This window comes from Embiotoca jacksoni, unplaced genomic scaffold (genome assembly GCF_022577435.1).
Source record: "Embiotoca jacksoni isolate LCO1_2020_lvr unplaced genomic scaffold, fEmbJac1.0.p SCAF_10, whole genome shotgun sequence".
NCBI classification, from domain to species: Eukaryota; Metazoa; Chordata; class Actinopteri; family Embiotocidae; genus Embiotoca; species Embiotoca jacksoni.
The window spans coordinates 6,129,000-6,150,944 of NW_027185230.1; the positions used below are offsets into that span (position 1 = coordinate 6,129,000).

Sequence of the window (21,945 nt, forward strand, 5' to 3'; positions counted from 1 at the left end):
CACGTTCAGTAGATACAGGCAAGAGGTGTTTAAAAAAAATGCTGATTTTCAGCAGTTTGAGGTCGAGGTTCGTACATTGAAAACTTAATTTTGGGCTTTTATTGCGCTTTTTTTACAGTCATGTAACGAGTGTAGTTGGTATCAACTCGAGTAACATTCCCTTGTGTCCATCTGCTGTTCTGCCTCTTGGCAGGGGAAACACCGCAGTACATGCTCATCTTAGGTTTAAAATGTTTTCCCAAAGTGCAAAACACTTCAGAAAACAATTTACGCACGACACTTGCGGCATCAGCAGAGAGAATATCACTTGGCTGAACTGGTATTTTTATGGTCCTATAATCTGACAAAATCCAATTTTGTTCTTATTGTATGTCTAAAGAAGAAGTTGTTGGTTGAGTGCTGAGTGCTGAGCTTAAAGAGCCTGGGGTTACCAGACTTTTGCTCTCAGCTTCAGTTTCCTTCACTGTGATTAAAGTTTGGAAACCCTGGTCACATCAAGGTTTGTAGAGGCACACCGAAGGGCAAAACAATCAGAGACTTGTGGGTGATGTTGAAGTCAAGTGTTGTTTTCTAAATGCAGTGCTAAAGTTTCGATGCAAAAGGAGGTCAATGCTGATTGGTTAAAGGCTGCTCCAGTAGTTTCAAAATTAAGCCGAGGTCTATGATGATTAGGATGAAACGCTTGGAAATGATTCCCTCCGGAGCGTGACAGACCCATATGTTCACAAAGTGAATTTGGGTCTGGAAACACCAAGCTACAGCTCCAGGATCCCTCTGTCAAAGAAAGATGCCCTTTGATTTGGAACTTTTCCTTCCCTGAGCTTCTGTTTCAAACAGCTACAGCACCACTGTCCCTGAAGCCTTTCCTGGAAAACGTACAAAAATGTTCGAGTATCAGGAAACTAGTTCGCATGTCTGAAGCAGCAACAACACATCAACTTGGACTGTCTTTGCTGCCAGTTAGAGACACAAAGGACAGCAATGAGGACAGAGCACGGAATTCTCCGCAGTCACAGAACTATAAACAACAACAAACTTCACTGTGGATAAATAGACATGGATAAGATGAGATCATAATGAAGCTGCCCTGAGTGAGGCACGCAAACAAGAGGCACGCAACAATGAGGAGAAACAAAACGGGATGCTGTCAGCTCCGTCTTTTATCTGATCCACAGGCTGGTCCAGACTGCTGAACACAATGAATCATTATCGATCATGACAATATATTACTTCCATGTTCAACTGATATGATGTTGTAACGATAATTAGTGACAGGCCAATTGTGTGTTTCATAGTTACTTTTGTTCGGGACAACAATTTCTCAACAGGTGGTTTCCTGAGGATGCCGAGCTTCCTTTTTCATTTGTATTTCTCAATTATTAACAAAGAATTACTTACTACAAAAGCAAACCAGGCAGCGATCTGCTTGATTTCAGTAACTCTCAGACATCTTCTCGATCAACAGTGTTACCTCGGTTTTCTTTGATTATTTAGGGATTCAAAACCTTTTACTTTTCCAAAAGATTTACAAACCCAGGAGAAACAAGATTTTTGTGTACTTTTTTTTTGAGTTCATTAACCAAATTCTGTCAGTCTCCTCTCAGACTGTCCGACTGCCTTCCACTAACCTACTCCGCGTCGTGGAGCTGTGCAGCCATGTGGAAAACGAGGCAATTTCAGCTGCCGGAAAATGGCCCAAAAGGGGTAAGTGAACCTTTGATGTGCGTCACATGCGCGCATTATTAAAAAAAAAAGACCAGTTGCTCAGTTATTTGGTCTTTTCTTTTTCAGCTTTAAAGACAACCGAACAAAAATCAAGTGGTGATCTTGAATATGTGTTTGTGCGAGAGAGAGAGAATCTGAGGGAATAAAAAGGCTAAGGCTCATTCATCACTGAGGGACCAATCGAACAACAGTCATCATGGTAATCAATGAGTGTGTCACTGATAAGGGGGAAAGCTACACACTTGGCATTGTAGCCACAGGAATTCACTTTCTTTGACTACACACACACACACACACACACACACACACACACACACACACACACACACACACACACAGAGGTGCACACAGGTGCAAGGCTGGCTTCTCTCCGGCGTGCATTAACAGGACGAAGCCTTCAGAGCAGCTACAGCAGTTCTTTGTCTTCATGATTAGGCTGTTACCGTACACACCGACGTGTGTGCTCCCCTCTCCTCCAGTTTCTTTGCATTCACTCGAAGTCGCATCAATTCATCTCTCTGTTCATCTGTCACCCGAGCCAGTAGGCGTCTTCATCTTTCTTTCTGTCGCTCTTCCTCTCTTCCCCTCCACTCTTTGTATTCGTCCCCTCCTCCTACAGCTGTCCACTTCCTCTTCTTTTTCTTTCCTTTTTGTCTTCCAGCCCGGCTCTTTTTCCCTCAATTTCTCTTCCCCCTCCCCTCATTTATCGACGTTCTCTCCATCTCCTAGTCACACACACACACACACACACACACACACACACACACACACACACACACACACACACACACACACACACACACACACACACACACACACCCCTCCTCATCCTTAAATCTCTCATCATTTTCCGCCAGCCCTTGTGAGAGCAGGCAGGCTAATTTTCTGCTATGTTAAAGCTGCCGGCACTCCGCGGACCTTTACTCAAATTAACAATTTCTCCTTCTCTTTATTTACAACAGAGTATACGTGTTTGCTGACAACACGTCCTCCGCTCGCAGCGTGGCGGGATCACGCCCTTAATGGAAAAACACATACACAGCTTCTGTTGAAGTACGCGCTGCTTTTTTCCAGCGGCACCAGAAGGAGCCGGGACAAACGCCTCCCAAAGCTTCTGCTAGCTTGGGAAAGGATGGACACGAGCCCTAATTGATTCCAGGGGATGAAAACCTGTCCGGCAGCGAAAAAAATTTGATTAGTACCAGTTCCAGCTATGACAAGACGACAGGGATAGCGTACAAAAACGATTGAAAGCCATTCTATTCTCAGTGGATTCATTTTTTCGGTCCCTCTCATATCCCCGTATCCTTGCAGCCACACTTTCTTTGTCAGTGGCAGCCCATTATTGCCGTCTCCAACTCATTCCTGGGGATGAAAAGCTAACTGTGACAAGATGACAGGGCCGATTGTTGACGGAAAAAAAAAAAAATAAAAAAAAAAATGCTGCATTTCTTCATTCAGGTTCTTTAAGTACTCCACAGTTTGTCCTCATGACATCCTGGAGATGAAGGAGACAAACGAACAGCTGGATGTGAAGCTGAAAACATAACATCGCACAGGGATGTATACTGTTTCTGACATTTATAAACCAAATCCCTTAGACGGAATATAAAAATGGACGCAGTCGCTGGGTCTGAAAAGTGAAGCAAATGTGGAAGTACCATAAAGTGCAATACCACTAATGGCCACAAGAGGCTGGCTCCAAATAACTTCTGGCTCTCATTCAAAAAGCATAATTTTCTCTCATGAAATACAAAGTCAATACATTTTTAGGTGGGCGGGACATAGTTTTCTCTAGCCCTCTCTCCTCTCACCACTCTCTCCTCCCCCAGCTCATCCAAATATGGAAACATCTGGCTCCAAATGAAAAGCAGCGAAAATGCCAGACTCAAGGCTTCAAATTGGCAGATCATACACCAATAGGTGAGGATGACATTAAGGTGGGATGGCACTCGACCATACCCCACTGGTTTAATCTAAAGTAATGTAGGACTAGGACAATAAAATCACATCTGTTTAGAACCACCAAAGTCAAGTTTGTTTTGTCTCAAGTTATCAGCTTTATCTCCAATTGTGACACCAACTTTCTCAGGTTCTTTAAATAAGATTAATGATTATTTTTTTTCCATTCAGGAAAATAAAGCTGAACATATTTAAAACCCCTTTACAGAATTTATGAGACAGTTAGAAAGCAACTGGGTCATTGATTTAGTAAAAGTAATGGAATTCATCAGGGAAAGATAATGGAAAAAAGGAGTAAATATACAGAAAATGTTCTTCTATTATCGCCTGCTTCTAATATGGATTTTATCACCCTCTTTTTCAGAAATAAAACTGCGGCAACTTCAGGGCGCTAATCCCCGACTGTCTCACTCGAATATATTATATGACCAGGTGAATCCTGGATCTTTACTCAGCTGTTTATCAGTGGCAGTCCGGTAAAAGGCCCCACTGATATTGCCTTCCTGACCCACCCTGAGCAACAACGTGTGCGTTTGTGAGTGTGTCTGCAGGTTTGCATCAAAGAGAACAGAAAATGTCCGAATTTTAAATCAAATCAACTTGAGCTGCAAAAAGCTGAAGTCGTGTTTTGTCAATATTAATTCAGAACACACAACCTGAAATATCCCGACTGCTGTGCCAACACTCACATTGGAATTTACCTGCACTGATGTGACAACAAGCGAGACAGCTGTCATGTTTTTTTCAGCATGAATGAGCAGCTTTAGCATGAAAGACAGCGAGACACAACATCAGAAACCGAAAGGCCCTCTCGTCAACATTTTGTCAGATTACCTGCAGAAATTTCTTTCATTTTCGTTTGACACTTCAGCTTTTTTTTCCCCCGAGAGGATGCCCACTGGGAAAATATAAAAATATCTGATCATGCTGGGCACATTGCAGACAAGGTCAGAAGCACAGGAGGGCAATTAAAAGGAGGTGATTCAATGCTTTCACAGAAATGAGACAAAAACACTTGCAAAAAAATGAAACCTAATTTTGCCAATCTGTGTGGTGGACACTTAACCTAAAGCAAACAGCCACGGGAGTGCATTCGTTCTTCTAAATAAGACAACATGTCCAACTTTCACTGCTCGGACGTGTCATTTGAAAAGCGGCACGAGGTCATTTTGATATCAGACACGACGTGGTCGACGTGCCAGACGAAATGACTCGTCTAGAAAAATAGGAGGAGGATTTATGTGCAAACATGTGAGTACGAGTTCAAACAAGAGAGACCAAAGGATTAAGCAAGTGTGTCTCTGTGTGTGTGTGTGTGTGTGTGTGTGTGTGTGTGTGTGTGTGTGTGTGTGTGTGTGTGTGTGTGTGTGTGTCTGTGTGTCTGTGTGTGTGTGTGTGTGTGTGTGTGTGTGTCTGTCTGTGTCGACTGAGGTCCAGAGGGGAGAATTGATCTCTGAGGCTCAGAAGCGGCTTTGACTGTGAATACCAATCAGAGGTAATTAATAGCAACTAATGGACTCTGTTTCTCACTCTCTGCCCTCGTCTCTCTTCCGTCTCTATTTATTCCTTCTGGAGTTTCTCTCTCTCCTTTTTAATATGCAGCCATAATGCACACTAAAATGAATAATTATTCTTTTCTTTTTTAACTCTAACTAGCTGCTGTATAGGCTTCCAGACAGACATTTCAAAGTTCCACATCTTAAGTGGATTTACAGCTGTGGGAGGGTTTCAGACCAGCTAATAGTGCTACCAATGCAGCGGGATCATATTTCAAGACTAATGTTGTCCAACTCCAGAGATCCACACAGAAACAATATAAAAAGCAACATAATGAAAAAAGTCTTGCCTTCTTTGCAAAAAAATTGATTGAAACAAAAGACACTTTTTACTGGAACATTCAGAAAGAAAATATATTGTCACAACAATGTCTTTGAAGGTAAAAAAAAAAAAAAAAAAAAAAAAAAAAAAAGTTAATCCATTAATCACTACGAAGTAGAAGTGTCACACAACTGCTAATTGCAACTTCTCAAATGTGGGGATTTCATGCTTTTCTATCACATAAACTGTTGGCCACCAGAAGATGTCTGCAGAGGCTTTGATAAATTGTAAAGAACATTTTTACCATTTTCTAACACATTGGAACACAAAAGTAATTTTAACAATTTAACGGATTATTAAAATAGTCATTAGTCACAGCCCAAATTATATTTACTGAGTATTTGAGCTCGGGTGGTCACTGGTAAATATACTCCATGAGCTAGGCCAATGGAAAAGCCATTGCAAAGTGCATGCTGGTGTTACCATTTAGCTCCAAGCAGTGACATGCCTGGGTGTAGTCTCACAGAGCTGTTAGCTTGGATATCGACTCTTATTCCTGTTACTTGAAATCCAGCATTGTCCTACTGACCGTTCCCATTCATCACGTATTGCTGTTTCTTATAATAAAGCTATCATTATTTTGAACGGCACTTTCACTCAAAAACAAACCTTAAACTTTTCGCCTTTGTGCAACAAATGTAGTGTTAGTCACGTCCTTCTCCCCCTCAGTGGCTCAAAGTTCAACCCACGCACCTGTCACTCATTCTGTCGTCTCGCCTGAGGCTAAAGTAACAGCATTTATAAACCTTCTACTTCTTCAACTGGTGTTTTTATTTTATTTTTTTAAATCAATATTTATCTATATAGCAATGTCTTATCACGCTGTGTGTCCGATTTGAAACAAAAAAAAACAAGCAAAGAGCTTAATATCAAAGATGCAAACAAAATCAACAATGAGATCTGATTACTAGAGAAGGATAGAACAGCCTCCGAGAGATTAATTTACCTCTATCAGAGGGGTTAGACAGCGCTTATGTCTTCACCAATATGTTTGTTGCTATATGGGTGAAATTTAGTGGACAAACAGCTTTAATCTTGAAGATAGCTAGATTATGTTTTGGTTGATACTGAATAGAGGTACCATTTTTTTAGGAGGTAGCTGAGGTCTGTGATGCATCAACAGCTCATCTAGTGGTGCTTTCAGACCGAACAGTTCAGGGGACTCCCTGAGAAGAACTAACCACTGAGGAGCTCCCCCAAGAACTACATAACTTCCAGGGCTTTTTTTTGTGTGTGTTTGCATTCACACTGCCAATAGGGACGCTGAAGTGACGTCAGCCAGTCCGCAGTTGGTATACAGACATCGCTTCTGCCGCAATGTACAACAGCAATGGCCCACTTCTAAGTGTTTTGTACCATTTTTTACGGCTAACGTTAAGAGCTGTTGTTTACACAGCTGACATTTTACGAAGGTTCGACCAATTAGCATACACTTAAGTCTGGACCAATCACCTTACACTTAACTACAGTTCCTCTTGTGCTAGGAGAGTACCTGGCCTCAAGTCAAGCTAAAACACAATACTCTATTTAACAGTTCTTAAAACTATGGAGAAGTTTCTCTGGTTGTGCCTTATGTACGTATGCGTGTATCGTCCCAATGGAATCTATAGCACATGTTACTGTCGGAGATTTTAAAGACAATGAGGTGCGGGAAGGGAATAAATGGCAAACATCAGTCGGCAAAAGATGGAGCAGGAGGCAAGAGGACAAAGAGTGTAGACGACGTGTGAAAAAGAAAGAGAGCTACGCCAAGGCTGATGTAAGGATGGGAGGTGGATGAAGTACATGCTGCACTTGCAAGCTCATTAAACCGCGCGGTAATTGATGAGCGAAGACAGAAAGCAATGGAGAGACAACGGGACACAAGAAAAAGTTGTCAAGGGCAGACACAACTTGATGATAGTGTCCTAATCACAGCTTTCTGGCAAGATGAAAGATCAATCACCATCGACAGGGAAGACGGATGTAAGGAAGAAAAAAAATCCTCCTGACGATGTTAAGCTTGCTCTTCTGGGACTTTTCACATCATTTCTGTACGTTTCTCCCAATTATTTATCTGCAGTCCGCTAACGGGATACACTCAAATGTTGGTGGAAGAGCATGTTGGGTGTTGGTGTGAATGGACTATCTGACAAGACGCCACTTTGTCATAACTGGTGTTTAGGAGAGTCAATTGGAAGTTCAATATAGAGGGTGTGAATGTCGTTGACTGGTGCTAGATTAGATCAGCGGGAGGGACACGGCCTGAGATTGCTTGTTACGTTAGTGGATGATTGAGGATTGGTTAGGATTAGAAATTGGGATCATATGATTGACAGTCAAACTACTAACCACAGCAGCACAGCGGTCGATTTAAACTAGAATCAAACGGTGTCGTTTTTATTCTAACTTGTTGAAATATGAGAAATAAATGACAACATTAAGTCTGCAGTGCTATTGAAAAGTCAGCAGAATAAATGGCTGACGGACTCTATGCTAAACTAAGATAACCAGCTACTGGCTGCTCATTTACTAAACAGATATGGAATGCTCAATTATTCCTCTAAATAAGACATATTAAACTAACTCGCATTATTGACTCTGTTATTGTGCAAATAATGATGACAAAAAATGAGCTTGTAACCAATAGTCTGGTTTGGTTTATTCCAACAAATTTTGTATGTAAATTGTATCTTAGCCTAAAGTTGATATATTTTAGTTCACGTGTTTTTAATACATTTTGTTTCGTCTTTGTCTGGTGAGCAGATCAGTAATACACAAGTGAAGAGGACCACAAAATGAACCAAGGTAGAAAAGCCTTTCCAAGAGGCTTTCAAGAGAACATCTAAAGCAGTGGAGATCAAAATGCACATCGGAGCTTGTTGATATGAAAGCTTTGCAGAGTTCCAGTCAAACAAATATGACTTAGTTCAAAGAGAGTTTTAGTAATTAGCTAATGGTATTTGAAACAAGATGTTGGGAGGTGAGAGACAGTACGACAAGGGCACTGTTCAGAATGTAAAGCAGTTAAATAATGGCCCCGTGTTCATTAGTCTGGTGAATGTGGATGGTAGAATTTAGGGGGTTTAGAGATATGTAACATTTAGGATATATATCACAATCCCAAAACTGGATTCATACGCACTAAAATGGACCCTTTCTTGACTCAATACACTCAGGAGTTTTTGTTTTGTTGCTATAGTTGTATTTTGTTTCTAATGAGCAGGAAATATGGTATATATCTCTCTTTCTCTCATTTTTATAAAGAAAATCCAGTAATCTGCCTTTTTCATTTTATTTATTTATTTGTATTAATTTTATTGTTTATTTTGGTACATAGTGTTTATTCATTTACCCATGTTGTCTTTAGCCTTTTTCTCATGTGTTTGTCATACTGTTTTGTATCTGTGCTGTTTGTGTCACTGTGTGGACTGTGCTGACAGGTCATCATTGTAAATGAGAATTGGTTCTCAATTGATTTTACCTGGTTAAATAAAGGTCATATATGGTTGAACATGTTATGAAAGTAAGTTAGTTTGCTAGTTTGATGACTTCTTTACCTCTACCACTGTTACATTATATTTTAGCATTCAACAAATCCTGTTATTCGACATTTGTGGCCACACGGACCGCTGTCAGTCAGCAAAGGTTGATAAATGGTAAATGGTCTGCACTTGTTTGCATCTTTTTACCATAGTAGGTCTACAATGTGCTTTACAATGGGGATTTTTTTTTTTATTGACGTAATGCATTCCCTTGCCCCTCACCCTAATCTCAACCACCACAACTAAATGCCTAAACTTTACCCTTATCCAAACCATAACCTCAATCTAATTGTAACCTTAACCAAAAAAAAAAACAAAAAAAAAACAGGATTTGACCTTCAAAACCGACGTGGACCTCAATTCTGCTCCCCACAGTGACACATGTCCCCATAGGTTATTGTTTATTTAGGTTTAAGTCACTGTCATATAAAAACATGTACACCCATCGTGACAGAGCTCACCTGCCTTTGGGAGCAAGTTGGAGATCGGTGTCTTGCCCGTGGATGCTTTGGCATGTCGACAGGATCAACCTTACAATTAGTGGGCAACCCGCTCGGCCGTCTGAGCCACAGCCGCTCCTTCCTTAGTCTTGCTTCAAGTCCACTGCTCACCGGTTTTCAACTAAATTAATCCAACGTGAAATGCTTCGTCCATCAAAATCTGTGCATAATTGATTAAATAAGGTACTGAAAAGTTACACTCTCATTTACCTTTTGATAGAGAGCGGTGCCTCGAGGTTGCATTGAAAATGACTTTGCTTGATCACAAGATGTCTTGTATTCCTCAACCTGAAGCGGGACTTTAAATCGGACCCAACAAACCAGCTTCTCTCCAGCGTCTGATTAACACCATGAACCGTGGTGTCCAAAATTACCTTGAGGAGCCACTGACCATTTAGTAATAGGCTAATCTCATTGGACATCTGTACATGCCCTGCTTTTTAACCTCATAAGGAACAATGTAATTAACTTGCAACTCTCTAAGCTTTTACGCTACAGAAGCGCAGCAGAGTAATGAGGAGAGTTTTTACCTCCAGCTTTTTTTCCCCCCCTGGCTTTGGAAAAATCTACATTTCTACCAGGACTTAATTGCTGATATTTTGTGCAACTGATAATGCAACAGCAGATTCTGAGAGGTAATACATACCAATTTGGATGCGCTTTAAGGGTTGAAGCTTGTCCGACACAAAAGCCGAACACAAGAGTCACAACCCGAGGTTTTGTCATCAAATACTCGACATGGGAAGTGCTGGTGTGCCTGTGAGTCCATCCCCTGTTGTAAATACTGGTGGTGTCTCATATTTTCCAACAGTTTGATGCAGCACCTGGTAGTGTGTGTGTGTAAAAAGGTGCATCTGGGGAGTGCCTGAGTAGTATAACTGAACAACATCCTGGCAATCATCACAGTTCTTGCCTTGCTCTGATCAAGAAATCAAAATGTATGATGAACTTCACATAACACAGAAACAGACAAAAAACTCCCAACCGCGTCCCATATAGCTGCTTTTAGAAATTAAAACACAGAGCGAGTGGGAAACTGCTTTGAAAGGGAAAAAAAAAAAAAAACTAATTTTCTCTCTCTTTCCATTTTACATCTCCAGCTAACAGGGAAGAGAGTTTATCATTTCTGAGAGCAGCCTGTTGGATGTGGCAGAGCAGTAAAGCTAATTTATGGGTCAATATAAACTTCCATCACCGCAGACTGGAGCTGAAAGCTGTGCTGGCCTGCGGCAGAGAGGTGGAATACAGCACAAGCTCTAAATCATAGACACACAACATACACAGGGAGGAAATTGATCGCGTGCAAGGCGTCACTGTAGAGGGATACGCAAAGGTACACAAATAAACAAACACACGCAATCATATTCATTTTGGCCCCAAAGGGTTTTTTTCCTGGAAAGAAAATTAAAAGGGCCCCGCTCAAATACTCTGCAGCCTTGACCAAACCCTGACCGTACATTCAATAGCTGTCAGAGCAGTGCATTAAATGCATCACTTCCTGCAATAATTACAACAGCGGAGTCCATTCAGGACGGCAACAGGATGACAGTTTAGGTAATTACTGTCTACCAATAAAAACACGATTCACTTCACAAACTAGATGCGGTGAATTTGTTTGATCTGAACCACAGACAGAAAACAAAAAAAAAACACTGCAGGGTGAAGAGGTTGACGATGGAGCGGAGAGTCAGAGTAGCTCTGATCAACTAGTTTCTCTGTTAACTGCGGGGGGGTTTTTCTTCACCTGAATGCATCGGTGGGTGCCCGTGGAAACAGCAGATGTTGACACTGGCGAGATAACATTTAGCCGTCCTTGTTCAAATTTCAAAACACCCATCTGCTTCTTTTAGAGGCCCGCACTTGAGTGAAATAGTCTGTGTTCGGTTTTCTATGTTTTAAGCACCACGCTTCATCGATTTGTTTCGCTCGGTGACTTTTTGAACAGACCACACGGTGACATGTCGAAGCAGGAAACAGCACGGGTGTAATTAATGGTCTTAATTAAAGCCGCATTCCAGTTAGACGCTCCGGTTGCTGCTGACTTGCATGAAATGGAACAGAGTTGCGTCGAGTCAAAAATGTCCGCCATGAAAAATGTCCGTTTTATGTCAATTAAAATGTTTTAATTCTAAACCATCGCTCACGTATCGCTCATATTCTGAGGCTTCCGCTAAGATTTATTCCCATTTAGAAAATAGAGACGTTACCCTAGTTTTAAGCCAGGAAAATCCGGTCTAATAAATGAATGCAATGTGTGCTGCACAAAAAAAAACCCGGTTGCGGAGGGTTCTCGAAGATTCTACCGCTGCGTTCAAATGGAACTCGTGGTTACGACGCGTGAAGTCGTGTGCGCGGCGTGCTCGGCGTTCAAGCGGTTAAGTTGTAAAAAAAACAAAAACAGCGTCGCTTGGCGACGACAACACGGAGGGGCGTCGGTGAAGGCAAAGAAGCGAACGATTTGGCGAGCCAACATGGAAGATAACGTCATGCGGGAAACGCAACAGCGCAGAGGGGGAAAAGATGCATCCGTCGGGGAGATCGACATTTTCCTCAGACGTACGCTACTATCCAAGTTACAAGGTCAAAATGTACGTGACTAAACTTACAATGCGTTCAAATAACATACAACAACAAAAAATGAACTGGAGTGTTTGCTGACACTTCGTGAGGCATATTGTTTGAAAGGAAGCGTGAAAACAATTCTCATCACGTGTCAAATAACTCTAAGCGCTTCCTGTTCACAAGGTACTCATGGAAAACACCTTTCGCTGAATTACTAAATATGCGTTTCATCCGCGTTGTTCAGATTCGACCGGGCGCAAGTTGCACAATAATGTAACTCCCGTTGGTCTCAAAACACCCGACGCCCCATTCGCCCCTTTCACCTCGCGTCACGCCTCACGGTTCCAAAACCTTTGGCCAAAAATATCACGCCGCCGGCTGCCGCTAAATCAAATCCTCTCTTGCTCTCGTGATTAAAAGCCTCGGCTCACTTTTTTTTTTTCTACCGACACGAGAGTGAAGCCTTTTCTTTTAATCTTCACCTTTGAGCCGCTGTGCGAGCGCTCCACAAAAGCTGCACTCCCAATTTGTAAGCAGCACCGCATTTGAGTAGGTCAAAGTCGGCTCGCTGTTTGCATTATTAGCTGCCCTGCGTCGTATACTTTTATACACACACACACACACACACACACACACGCACACACACACATAATTTAAAATCTGCTGCATTTTTCATGATATAGAAAACAAACTCCGCGACTGGTTCTTTGACTTTTACAGCTCATAAATAAAAAAACCTTGTATCATGGTCGAGACTGAGAACGGGTGAAGTGGCTGACTGCAACATATGCGGCAATGTTCAACAATTCTGGCACCAAACAACCTCATTTCAATTCTAGCTGCTCTCGCTAATCCCCCCCCTCCCGCCCCCCCGCTGTGGAATCTCCAGGTTTATCTCGTTTACCACAGAGGCCGAACAAGGGGAATTGATGATGTAATTCTGTGTAAACACAGAAGCGGTGCTGCAAAAAAAACAGATTTAGAGCGTGCGTCCATACCCACCGAGAGCGAGCAAGAGACAGCGGGCGCAGGAAAGAGATTTTAAATCTAAAATTCTCTCTAGTCGTGCACGACCGCAAACAAAACCAAGACTAATTCAGTTCGATGCCAACACCGGCTTTTAACTTCTCCCATTTGAAGCGGACGTGAGATGAGCACTCATCAGTCAACATAACACCGTACGACGCCTCCATGTATAATATGGAAGGATGAGGATGAGAAGTGAAGATTTGCAAACTGGAAAGATGTAAAATTAAATAAAATCCTAAATATATTTTTAATTAGCTTTTCGTTCAAAGGCTGAAATTGTGTCCTTATGGCTCCTCTACCACTGAACAGGTGTAATGAGTCCTGCTGCCTTGTAAATATAGCTCGTAACAATGAAAGAACCAGTAATTAGTTGGAGTTTCACTGCAAAGTTTCAGAGCCCCGTGTTGGTCACTAAAACTCTCCAATGAGTTCTGGGAGGTTTTGTTGTTGTTGTTGTTGTTGTTGTTGTTGCATGAAAATCTATTTCTGCTGTTTCAATTGAATAGTTTGGTCTAAAAAGGGAGAAATCAATATGTTTTATATGTAAGCCATTCAATTTTTCTGTAAGTTGGGTCTAAAAGACAATGAGGATGATGACGGTGATGATAATGATCGAGGCTTAGCCTGGCGCAAGGTGCAAATTTCTAACAGTCACAAAGTGTATTTACACTGTGGGAAGGGAAAAAAAAAGGATCTAACAATCAGAAAATAAATAAAAAAATACAACAGACAGTGGATTCATTGAGTGTCTCATCAATGAGTGCAGCTGCGGCCAAAAGACAAAACTAAGAAGAGAAAAGAAAGCAGAGATGTGACCGCTTCCGAGCACTGACTGAGAGAGACAGCAAAACAAAAGGAAGTGCAATCTAGTGACCGTATGCGTGTACAGTCACGGAAGCAAAGACCAACTACCTCATGAGCAGCACAGCCTTACAAAATGAGAGGGTTGTAGATAAGACAGAAAAAAAAAGGTGACGGTGTCCGCAGTCTTGGACGAAATGGGGGAAATGGATGTTAGTTGAAAGTTGTGGATGTGATGTGGAAACGTGTAGGAGCAGAGGAAACATACAAGAAACCTGGATATAACAGTGTGCACTACATAACACACAGCGTGTGCGTGTGTGTGTGTGTGTGTGTGTGTGTGTGTGTGTGTGTGTCAGACAGACAGACAGGACACTGACCTGTGAGCACGGCCTTGGCGGACGGTTCAGCCAGGTCCAGGGCGGACTTGCCGTCGGTGTTGCGGATGTTGGGGTCGGCTCCATGCTGCAGTAACACTGTACAACAACAGGGCAGACACAGACAGTAGCTCAGCTCCTGGACTGACATGCAAACTCCCCGACACACACCACCTCCCAGTCCACCTCCTGCTCCTCCCGCTGCCACGGCTGAGCCACATCCTGCTCCGTAAACTGCTCTTCCTGAACCTCCTCCTTGATCCGCTGCTATCCCTCCTGTTCCTCCTCCTCTGGTTGTGTCTCCTGGCTCTCCTGGCTCTCCCGGCAGCCTCCCTCCAAGTCCCGCTTCACGTTTCTCTCCACCTCCACCTCCTCCTCCGCCGTTGCTGGTGCTGGTGCTGCTCCCTCGGCCGCCCCTGGCTGCCCCTGCCCTGCGAGCCATGCTGCTGATGTAAACAGACATGCCACAACAAAAGCAGTGCGAGCTACGCTACACAACACCGCCGGGGAAACGGCGGACCTGACAAAACGGCTACGTGACCAGCCGCAAAACACATCACCCATCCACGGATGAGGGAGGGACAGCTGTGATTTAGCTAAGAGGATGAGTAAAAAAAACGAGTGAAGGAGGGAGAGACGACGGCTAATCAAGGCAGCGGCAACGAGGCAGGCAGGCAGTGCGAGTGGAGAGACTCTCGCCTCTCCAACTGACTGAGCGATGCAACGGAGAGCAAGATGAGAGAGGAGAGGAGAGGAGGGAAGGGAGGGGGGAGGCTGCGAGTCAGAGAGGATGGGAGAGGTAGAGGACGAAAAGAGGGGAGGAAGAACAAAACAAAACAACGGCGCTGGAGAGGAGAGGAGAGGAGAGGAGAGGAGAGAAGAGGAGAGGAGAGGAGAGAAGAGAAGAGAAGAGAAGAGAAGAGAAGAGAAGAGAAGAGAAGAGAAGAGAAGAGAAGAGAAGAGAAGAGAAGAGTCATGAGACCACTGAACAGGTATGAGCTGAATAACAAACTCGGCCTTTTTTGTTTTTTTTAGTAAATTAGCTCTTTTGAGAGGCACTAATGTCAATACCCTCACCGCCTTCCTCTCCACCTCACTTCCCACTATTGTGATTGCTAAGCACTTCCCGCAGCACATGCCCTTTGACTCGTGCACACTTCCAACTACCTTCCCTCGAACCCCAGCCGAGAAGACGGCCGATAACCGGCCATGTGTTCGCACATGCGTCTGTACGTGTGTGCTTCTGCCCCAGCATTGACGCAGACCGTAGTCACCCACTCACCCCTCAACAAAAATATGATTTAGCTCTGCACCAATCCCCCCCCCCCAACACACGCACACACACACACACACACACACACGCACGCACACACACACACACACACACACACACACACACACACACACACACACACACACACAGAGATACTGATACCCAACGGCGAGAGGATAAAGATATGCCCGCACTGAGGTGGAGAGAGAAATGACAGTCTGATGCACAGCCACAACACAGCAACTGCTCATGAATCTCCCTTCCCGGTCTGTGCCGTTTCTAATTCATTCACGATTGTCAACATGTAGTGTACTTTTGTCTCCGGTGGGCGCGGCTTTCCTGGAATACCTGCAAAACCTCTTTGTGAACAACCAAAATCCGTTTCTTTGTGCAGGATCAGTTTTCAGGACCGTGTCAGATTTGCAACATTTATCTTGTGACTATCTGCGACCGAATCAGCCAGTATGTTGTATGAAATTGCAATGAACTACCCAGATTTTCTCCCACCTGCCTCGTGAGGTGTGTTTTCAATTGTCGGACAAAGAGCTGGTGAGGAACACAAGCAGACAGATGGGTACAAAGTTCTCCTGCTGCACATTACAAGCCTCTCAGTGAGACGCGGTTATTATCGCTTGCATCTCGCCTAAACTCACATTTATTATTATGTGCTGCTTGTATACTTTCTTTTGGGCAAAAGCGAAACCTCCACCTCGCATAATAAAGATCAGGAAGTCCGTTTTCTGTGCCATCACTGAGTGGAAACTACGAAAGCAGAGTTGCAGAGCCGGTATACAACAATATCGCCTAAACCCAGTAGATACATGTATGAAACACCTGCAAATGATGGTTGTTTACACAGCATGCGGTGCTGAAGCTATTCATTAACGGACAGAAACTGACTGACAGGAAAATGATCACGGTCAAATTTAATAATAAACTGCAATTCTCAGTCATAGTAGTTGAATGCCTCCAGTTTCTCACATGAAATAAATTACACGACTCCCCTTTTCTGTTTTGTACTTCTTCATCTTGGATATCTTTTGAAGTACAAAACAAGCAATTTAAAGCGTTCACTTTGAGCTATGGGGAATTGTGGTGGCATTTTCTTTCTGTTTTTTCTGACATTTCATAAAGTAAGTGAGCGAAATTAAGAAGCAACAACGTCCTGCTGGATACTCTAGAGCAGGGGTGTCAAACTCATCTGAGTTAAGGGGCCACATACTGCCCACTTTGATGTCAAGTGGGCCAGACCAGTAAAATCATAGCATAACAACGCATACATAACGACAATATTTCTCTATGTTTAAATCATTGGTGAAGGTTTTTGGATGATAAACCCCTATTTTAAGGTCTTTCTACAATAAACTAGAAACATAAAGAGCAAAAACTCAGACATCAGCCCACTGTTTATCTGCCGGGGCTCTCCTCTGCAGATTCCCTCGCTTTGTGACGTGCTTGACGTGAAACGCGTCACAAAGCGAGCAGCGAGCGCTGCTGCCTGTGGCAACGAGCGCTGCTGCCTCCGGAGCAGATGTTGCATTTACGCTGTTTTTGAAGCAATTACTGGATCGATTAAAAAAAAAATTACAAAACGTTTTCACTCATAAACCTCCATATTCTCATAGAAATGCAATTTATGTCTTCCTGTAATTTTCACACTTAGCAAAGTCATCCGGCGGGCTGAGCTGGACCCCCTGGCGGGCCCGGATCCGGCCCGCGGGCCGTATGTTTGACACCCCTGCTCTAGAGCCATTTTAACCAGTGCAACACAGAGACCAATCGCCATTTTAGAATTTATAACAGAGCCCGACTGATGCTGGACTTCTTTTTTTTTTTTTTTTTTTGGGGGGGGGGGGGGGGGGGCAATGTAGATACCGATATCAACTGATATTCTGGTATGTATACAGTTTATACACTACAAACAAACCGTTTTTGCAATGACCCCTCAAATGTGTTTTTTAAACAAGTTTGAAGTTGTGACAGATATTTTACAGTTTATGTATGTGTCCACACTGACAACGATTCAATGAGACAATAAGCTTCACTGGACATTTTACAAACAACTATCAAAAATATACAACAGCTAACATATATGTGTGATAGGGCAATACCGACCAATAAAATATACATCTGTCAGGCTTTACTTGGACATGGACCCATGGACAGGGCAACTCCTGTTCAAAATAGGGATTGTAACCAAATACAATCGATACCTCCTGTTCTTCTGTGGGTCTGTAATCACACGATATATAAACAAAACAAAAACGCTAAGGAATAAAGGTTGTTCATGAGGCGCTTAACAAAAACCAGCAAGGACAATTCTTTACAAAACCTCAACAGAACATAGTGACGTTCTCACTGACTATAATTAATACCAAAACATCATTCTTCCATCCAAACAACCTTAACATCCGGGGAAATCCAAGAAAGCAAACATCCACCCAGAAATACTCGTATCAATAAGTAGTAAAACTGCACTGAAGACATGGTTATGCCATGTACTAAACTGAAATTTATAGAGGCCGTCGTTTTTAAACTCAGAGCGACTTGCTGCCTTCGGATTTAAAATATCTTCTTATTCCAAGTTTGTTGATGAGATTTTCTCCAGATCTTGAGCTCAGAGAGATGCAGGTCTGGTAATGAGAGATTAATTTCTTACTCAAGATGTCTGAACACCAGGGCAGAGGACAGAGCGTCCATCACGCTGAGCTGAATTTACAGTTGAATTAAGAGTTGATTCGGCTCTCGTCCCGCTGCTAAATCTTTTAACCTGGCAGGATGACAGGTTACTAAAACTCCAATCAGCCAGCCGCTGGACGACACGCGAGTTTTGTTTACATGCCTTTTAGCTGCAGTTTGGACTGCATGCCAAATCCAATCCGTGTGCCTCGTCTGGTTTACAGCAGACAAAACAAACTTAAGTTGTGATGAAGCCTTTAATGGTGTTTGAAAAAAGAAAAAGGGGATTTAGTGACCCATCGGGGTTTAAAGCTGTGGCTCTGTGCTGGTCAGATAGCTGTTGAAAAGCTGCGTAGTGAATATGCACACCTTCACCTGTTGACTGGCTGAATACTGATTTTTCAGCACTCAAAGCAAATGTTTTTCCAACATGGAATAAAATATGATTCATGGAGACCTTGTTGAAAATAGATTTTTGAGACCCCCATTATCATCAGTCTTCAAATTCAATGCAATAAAACTGAAAACACGAAGAAAATATACTCGGCTTTATGTTCTCTCTTGTTATCATTATATGGTGTTAATGCTGAAAAATGTCCCCATTACGGCAGTCAAGGACGTTCACATCCAGGAGAATAATGATGAGAGGAGATGCGCGTTGTAGTTTTTCCTTTGTGCCTGAGGCGAGAGGAAGCAGTGTAGTAAATATGTTACTTGAGGATGGGAGCAGTTGAGGTGCCAGATTTTCAAATGATCTCACGACATGCTAATGTGGCCTGAAATATATTTGCCTTTTGAACCAGTAATAACTTTCATATTGTTAGTCGCCCTGGTTCAAAACTACTATTAGACTGTACTGTCTGGAGGTGGAAGCTCTCATATTCACTAATGGGCCAATCAACAACAACAGTTTAAACCGCAACTGCCCTTGACTTCAGCCTCCAAAAGTCTGCACAGCATTTTTACAAAGTTTGGCCTGAAGGTAGTTAGCTGAACTACTACTGGATTTCCAAAATATTGGGACTCATGCAAGAACATGAGGGATGCACGACATTGGAATTTTTTGACTGATGTCCGATCCTTTCTGATTCTTTTGGCCAATATCGACATATGCACATATTTCTCCACTTAAATGCAGAGAACATAAAGTGTCTCCTGTCGTGCAATTAACATATGATTATGCCTATTATTGTCGTGGGAGGCAACTGGGAGATGACATAACACAAGATGCTTTCCATAATGTACACCATTACTGGGCATTTTAAGAAATGGCCTCTGAACAGCTTATGTAAAACATGTTATTTTTATTTTTATGTAACAATTTCTGTCAAACAAACCTGAGATTCCTCCGACTTAAACCGGCTTGGATAATTCTGTACCTGAGACAATCACTGTAAATCACAGCTTTGTGCTTTTAAAAAAAAAATGTCCGCTAGAGATGTGATGATATGAACAGCATGTAAGCACAATTAAAGTGTAATTTTATTATCCTGTCGTATCAGGAGGAGTGTTCATTTCAGGAATGATGCCAATATTTGATTTTAAAGCCTTTATCAACCGACAAAGATGACGTGCCAATTTTATTGTGTACCCCCAAACAACATTTTGCTGTCGATATCCTGAAACTCCCAAACTGTCGTCTGTGAGGTTTGGTTTGGTATGAGTCTCCCAAAGTCGGATTTACAAAACTCTCTTAACTGCTCCAACTTGTTGTATATCACTCCATTCAGCCCAACAAATGAACTTGTTAATGGTGTAAATGTGTGTTTATGAGATGCATAATTAACACGCCTGCATTGTCACATGGGGCTGCTGCTTCTACTCTACCTGAGGCCAAGTTTCATTCACATAACAGAAGAAATTAACACATCGGACATCAGTGGATGAAAACATCATCAATTTGACAGAATGAGTAGTTCTATGAGAATATTCATATGAGAGCAAACCACAAGACATTTGAGAAGCCCTGTACTGTGACAGACATGTAGAGGGAATAGTTTGACATGATGTTGGACACTTAAAGCACATCTTTCTAAAGCAGGAGGTTGTTAAGGTGAAGAGACAGTCATGGAGACGGACAGGATCACACAGCAGGTGATGTTACACTGTCAGCTGGTATAAAGGCTCCAAGTCAGCTGTCAGGGTGAGAGAAGTTTTCCCGGCGACCACTTCCACTGTGCAAGATGCCGTGACGTTATAACCAAACAATAAAAACAAACCCAGGGCTCAGTTCGGCACCCAGCAGTCAGGGTTTTTAAATTTGGCTTAATGAACCTATAACAAACCTTGAAATGCTTTAAAGCATGTCTATAAAAAATACTAAAAGAAGTCCTTTTTTTTTTTTTTTTTTTTTTTTTTTTTGTGCTCTGGCGTCTCAGTTTTCAGTTTCTGATGTGTGTGAATTTTTGGTATTTCTTCAAAGGCACTCTTTTCAGAAGCCATAAATGTGAAGTAGACTGAAAACCAACAGCAAATGCTGTGGCTTTTACCTCAGATTCAGTCTCATTCATAATTATTGATAAATCAATGTGACTATCAGCGCTGATAACAGGTTAACGTTTGTGCTCAGAGCTCCACAAAGCACTCTGCTGCTCTGCAGTCTTTTCCATCACCTCTGCAGCAGCTGTCGTAGAAATAAAAAAAAGACGAGCAGAACTTTCCCACTTTATTGCTCTCAGCACTGCACAGCAAAGTGTCGCCGGCTATCATCGCAGCCATTTGTTTTTATTCCTCATCATACTGAGCAATGCTTTTCTGTAAAGGAATCATAAAGATTATCCTGGAACTTGCAGCTCCGACTGTTTTCTTGCTGTGGCCAATTTTGTCTGCTTCAGAATTTCCTCAGAGATCAATAACAACAATAACAGCCTCTCCACTTTTCTGTTGAATGGAATCTGCTCATATACTTTAAAGCCTACAACAATTCATACATTTGTCTTTCCTCTGTCATGCTCGATGATGTGTAATCTGCACACGCAGCGGTGTAAATAACAGTCTCGTGCTGTTGATTTGTCGGGGAGGGATCTGTAATGACTGATCAAGGCTACCTGTGTGGCTAGGAGAGCCGGGCTGTTTAGGTTTTTTCCCCCCGTGTGGTGGTTCCCTATCCACCCACAAACACCGGGCCGGGAAATGACATCGACAAAGCAATGTAGTTCTCTTCCTGTACAATCCTCATGCAGCCTAATTGAAAACTATTTTTGACGGGTAAAATTTCTGATATCGGTGAGGACAGTCTGGCCGGCCACTTTCCTTTAGCTGCACGTCAAAAATCCACGGAAAACCTTTATTCTCACTGACATTTCCACATTATTTTTACAGTATTAATGACTGGTCATGCAGTTGTTTTTTTTTACTTAATATTGTTTTTAATTTCTTTGTATTTTCATCTTCAACTTGTTTCTATTTAGTTTTTCTGGTTTTATTAGTTTTTTTGATAGTCTAATTAAATGATATTCTATGTGGGATAAGGATATAACTAGACTGATAGTAGTAGATAGTAGACAGGTAGTTGTGATGGACGACGAACAGAGGTCGGAGTCTGAACTGGACTGAAGGGACCAAACACTTTAGTTACGCTTCACACGACTCATCTCAGCTGTAATGTGAATTCACAGCAAGACAAAGAAATCAAT

General features: G+C 42.4%; 1 protein-coding gene across 1 annotated transcript in view; it reads right to left on the minus strand.

Annotated features, from left to right (window-relative positions):
* The window catches only part of tnksa (tankyrase, TRF1-interacting ankyrin-related ADP-ribose polymerase a), a 93,400-nt gene that overhangs the window by 65,430 nt on the left and 6,025 nt on the right, over positions 1 to 21,945 (minus strand). The window contains exon 4 of the mRNA XM_069162774.1: positions 14,362 to 14,457. Coding sequence (XP_069018875.1) covers positions 14,362 to 14,457 — 96 coding nt within the window. The remainder of the gene's footprint in view (positions 1 to 14,361; positions 14,458 to 21,945) is intronic.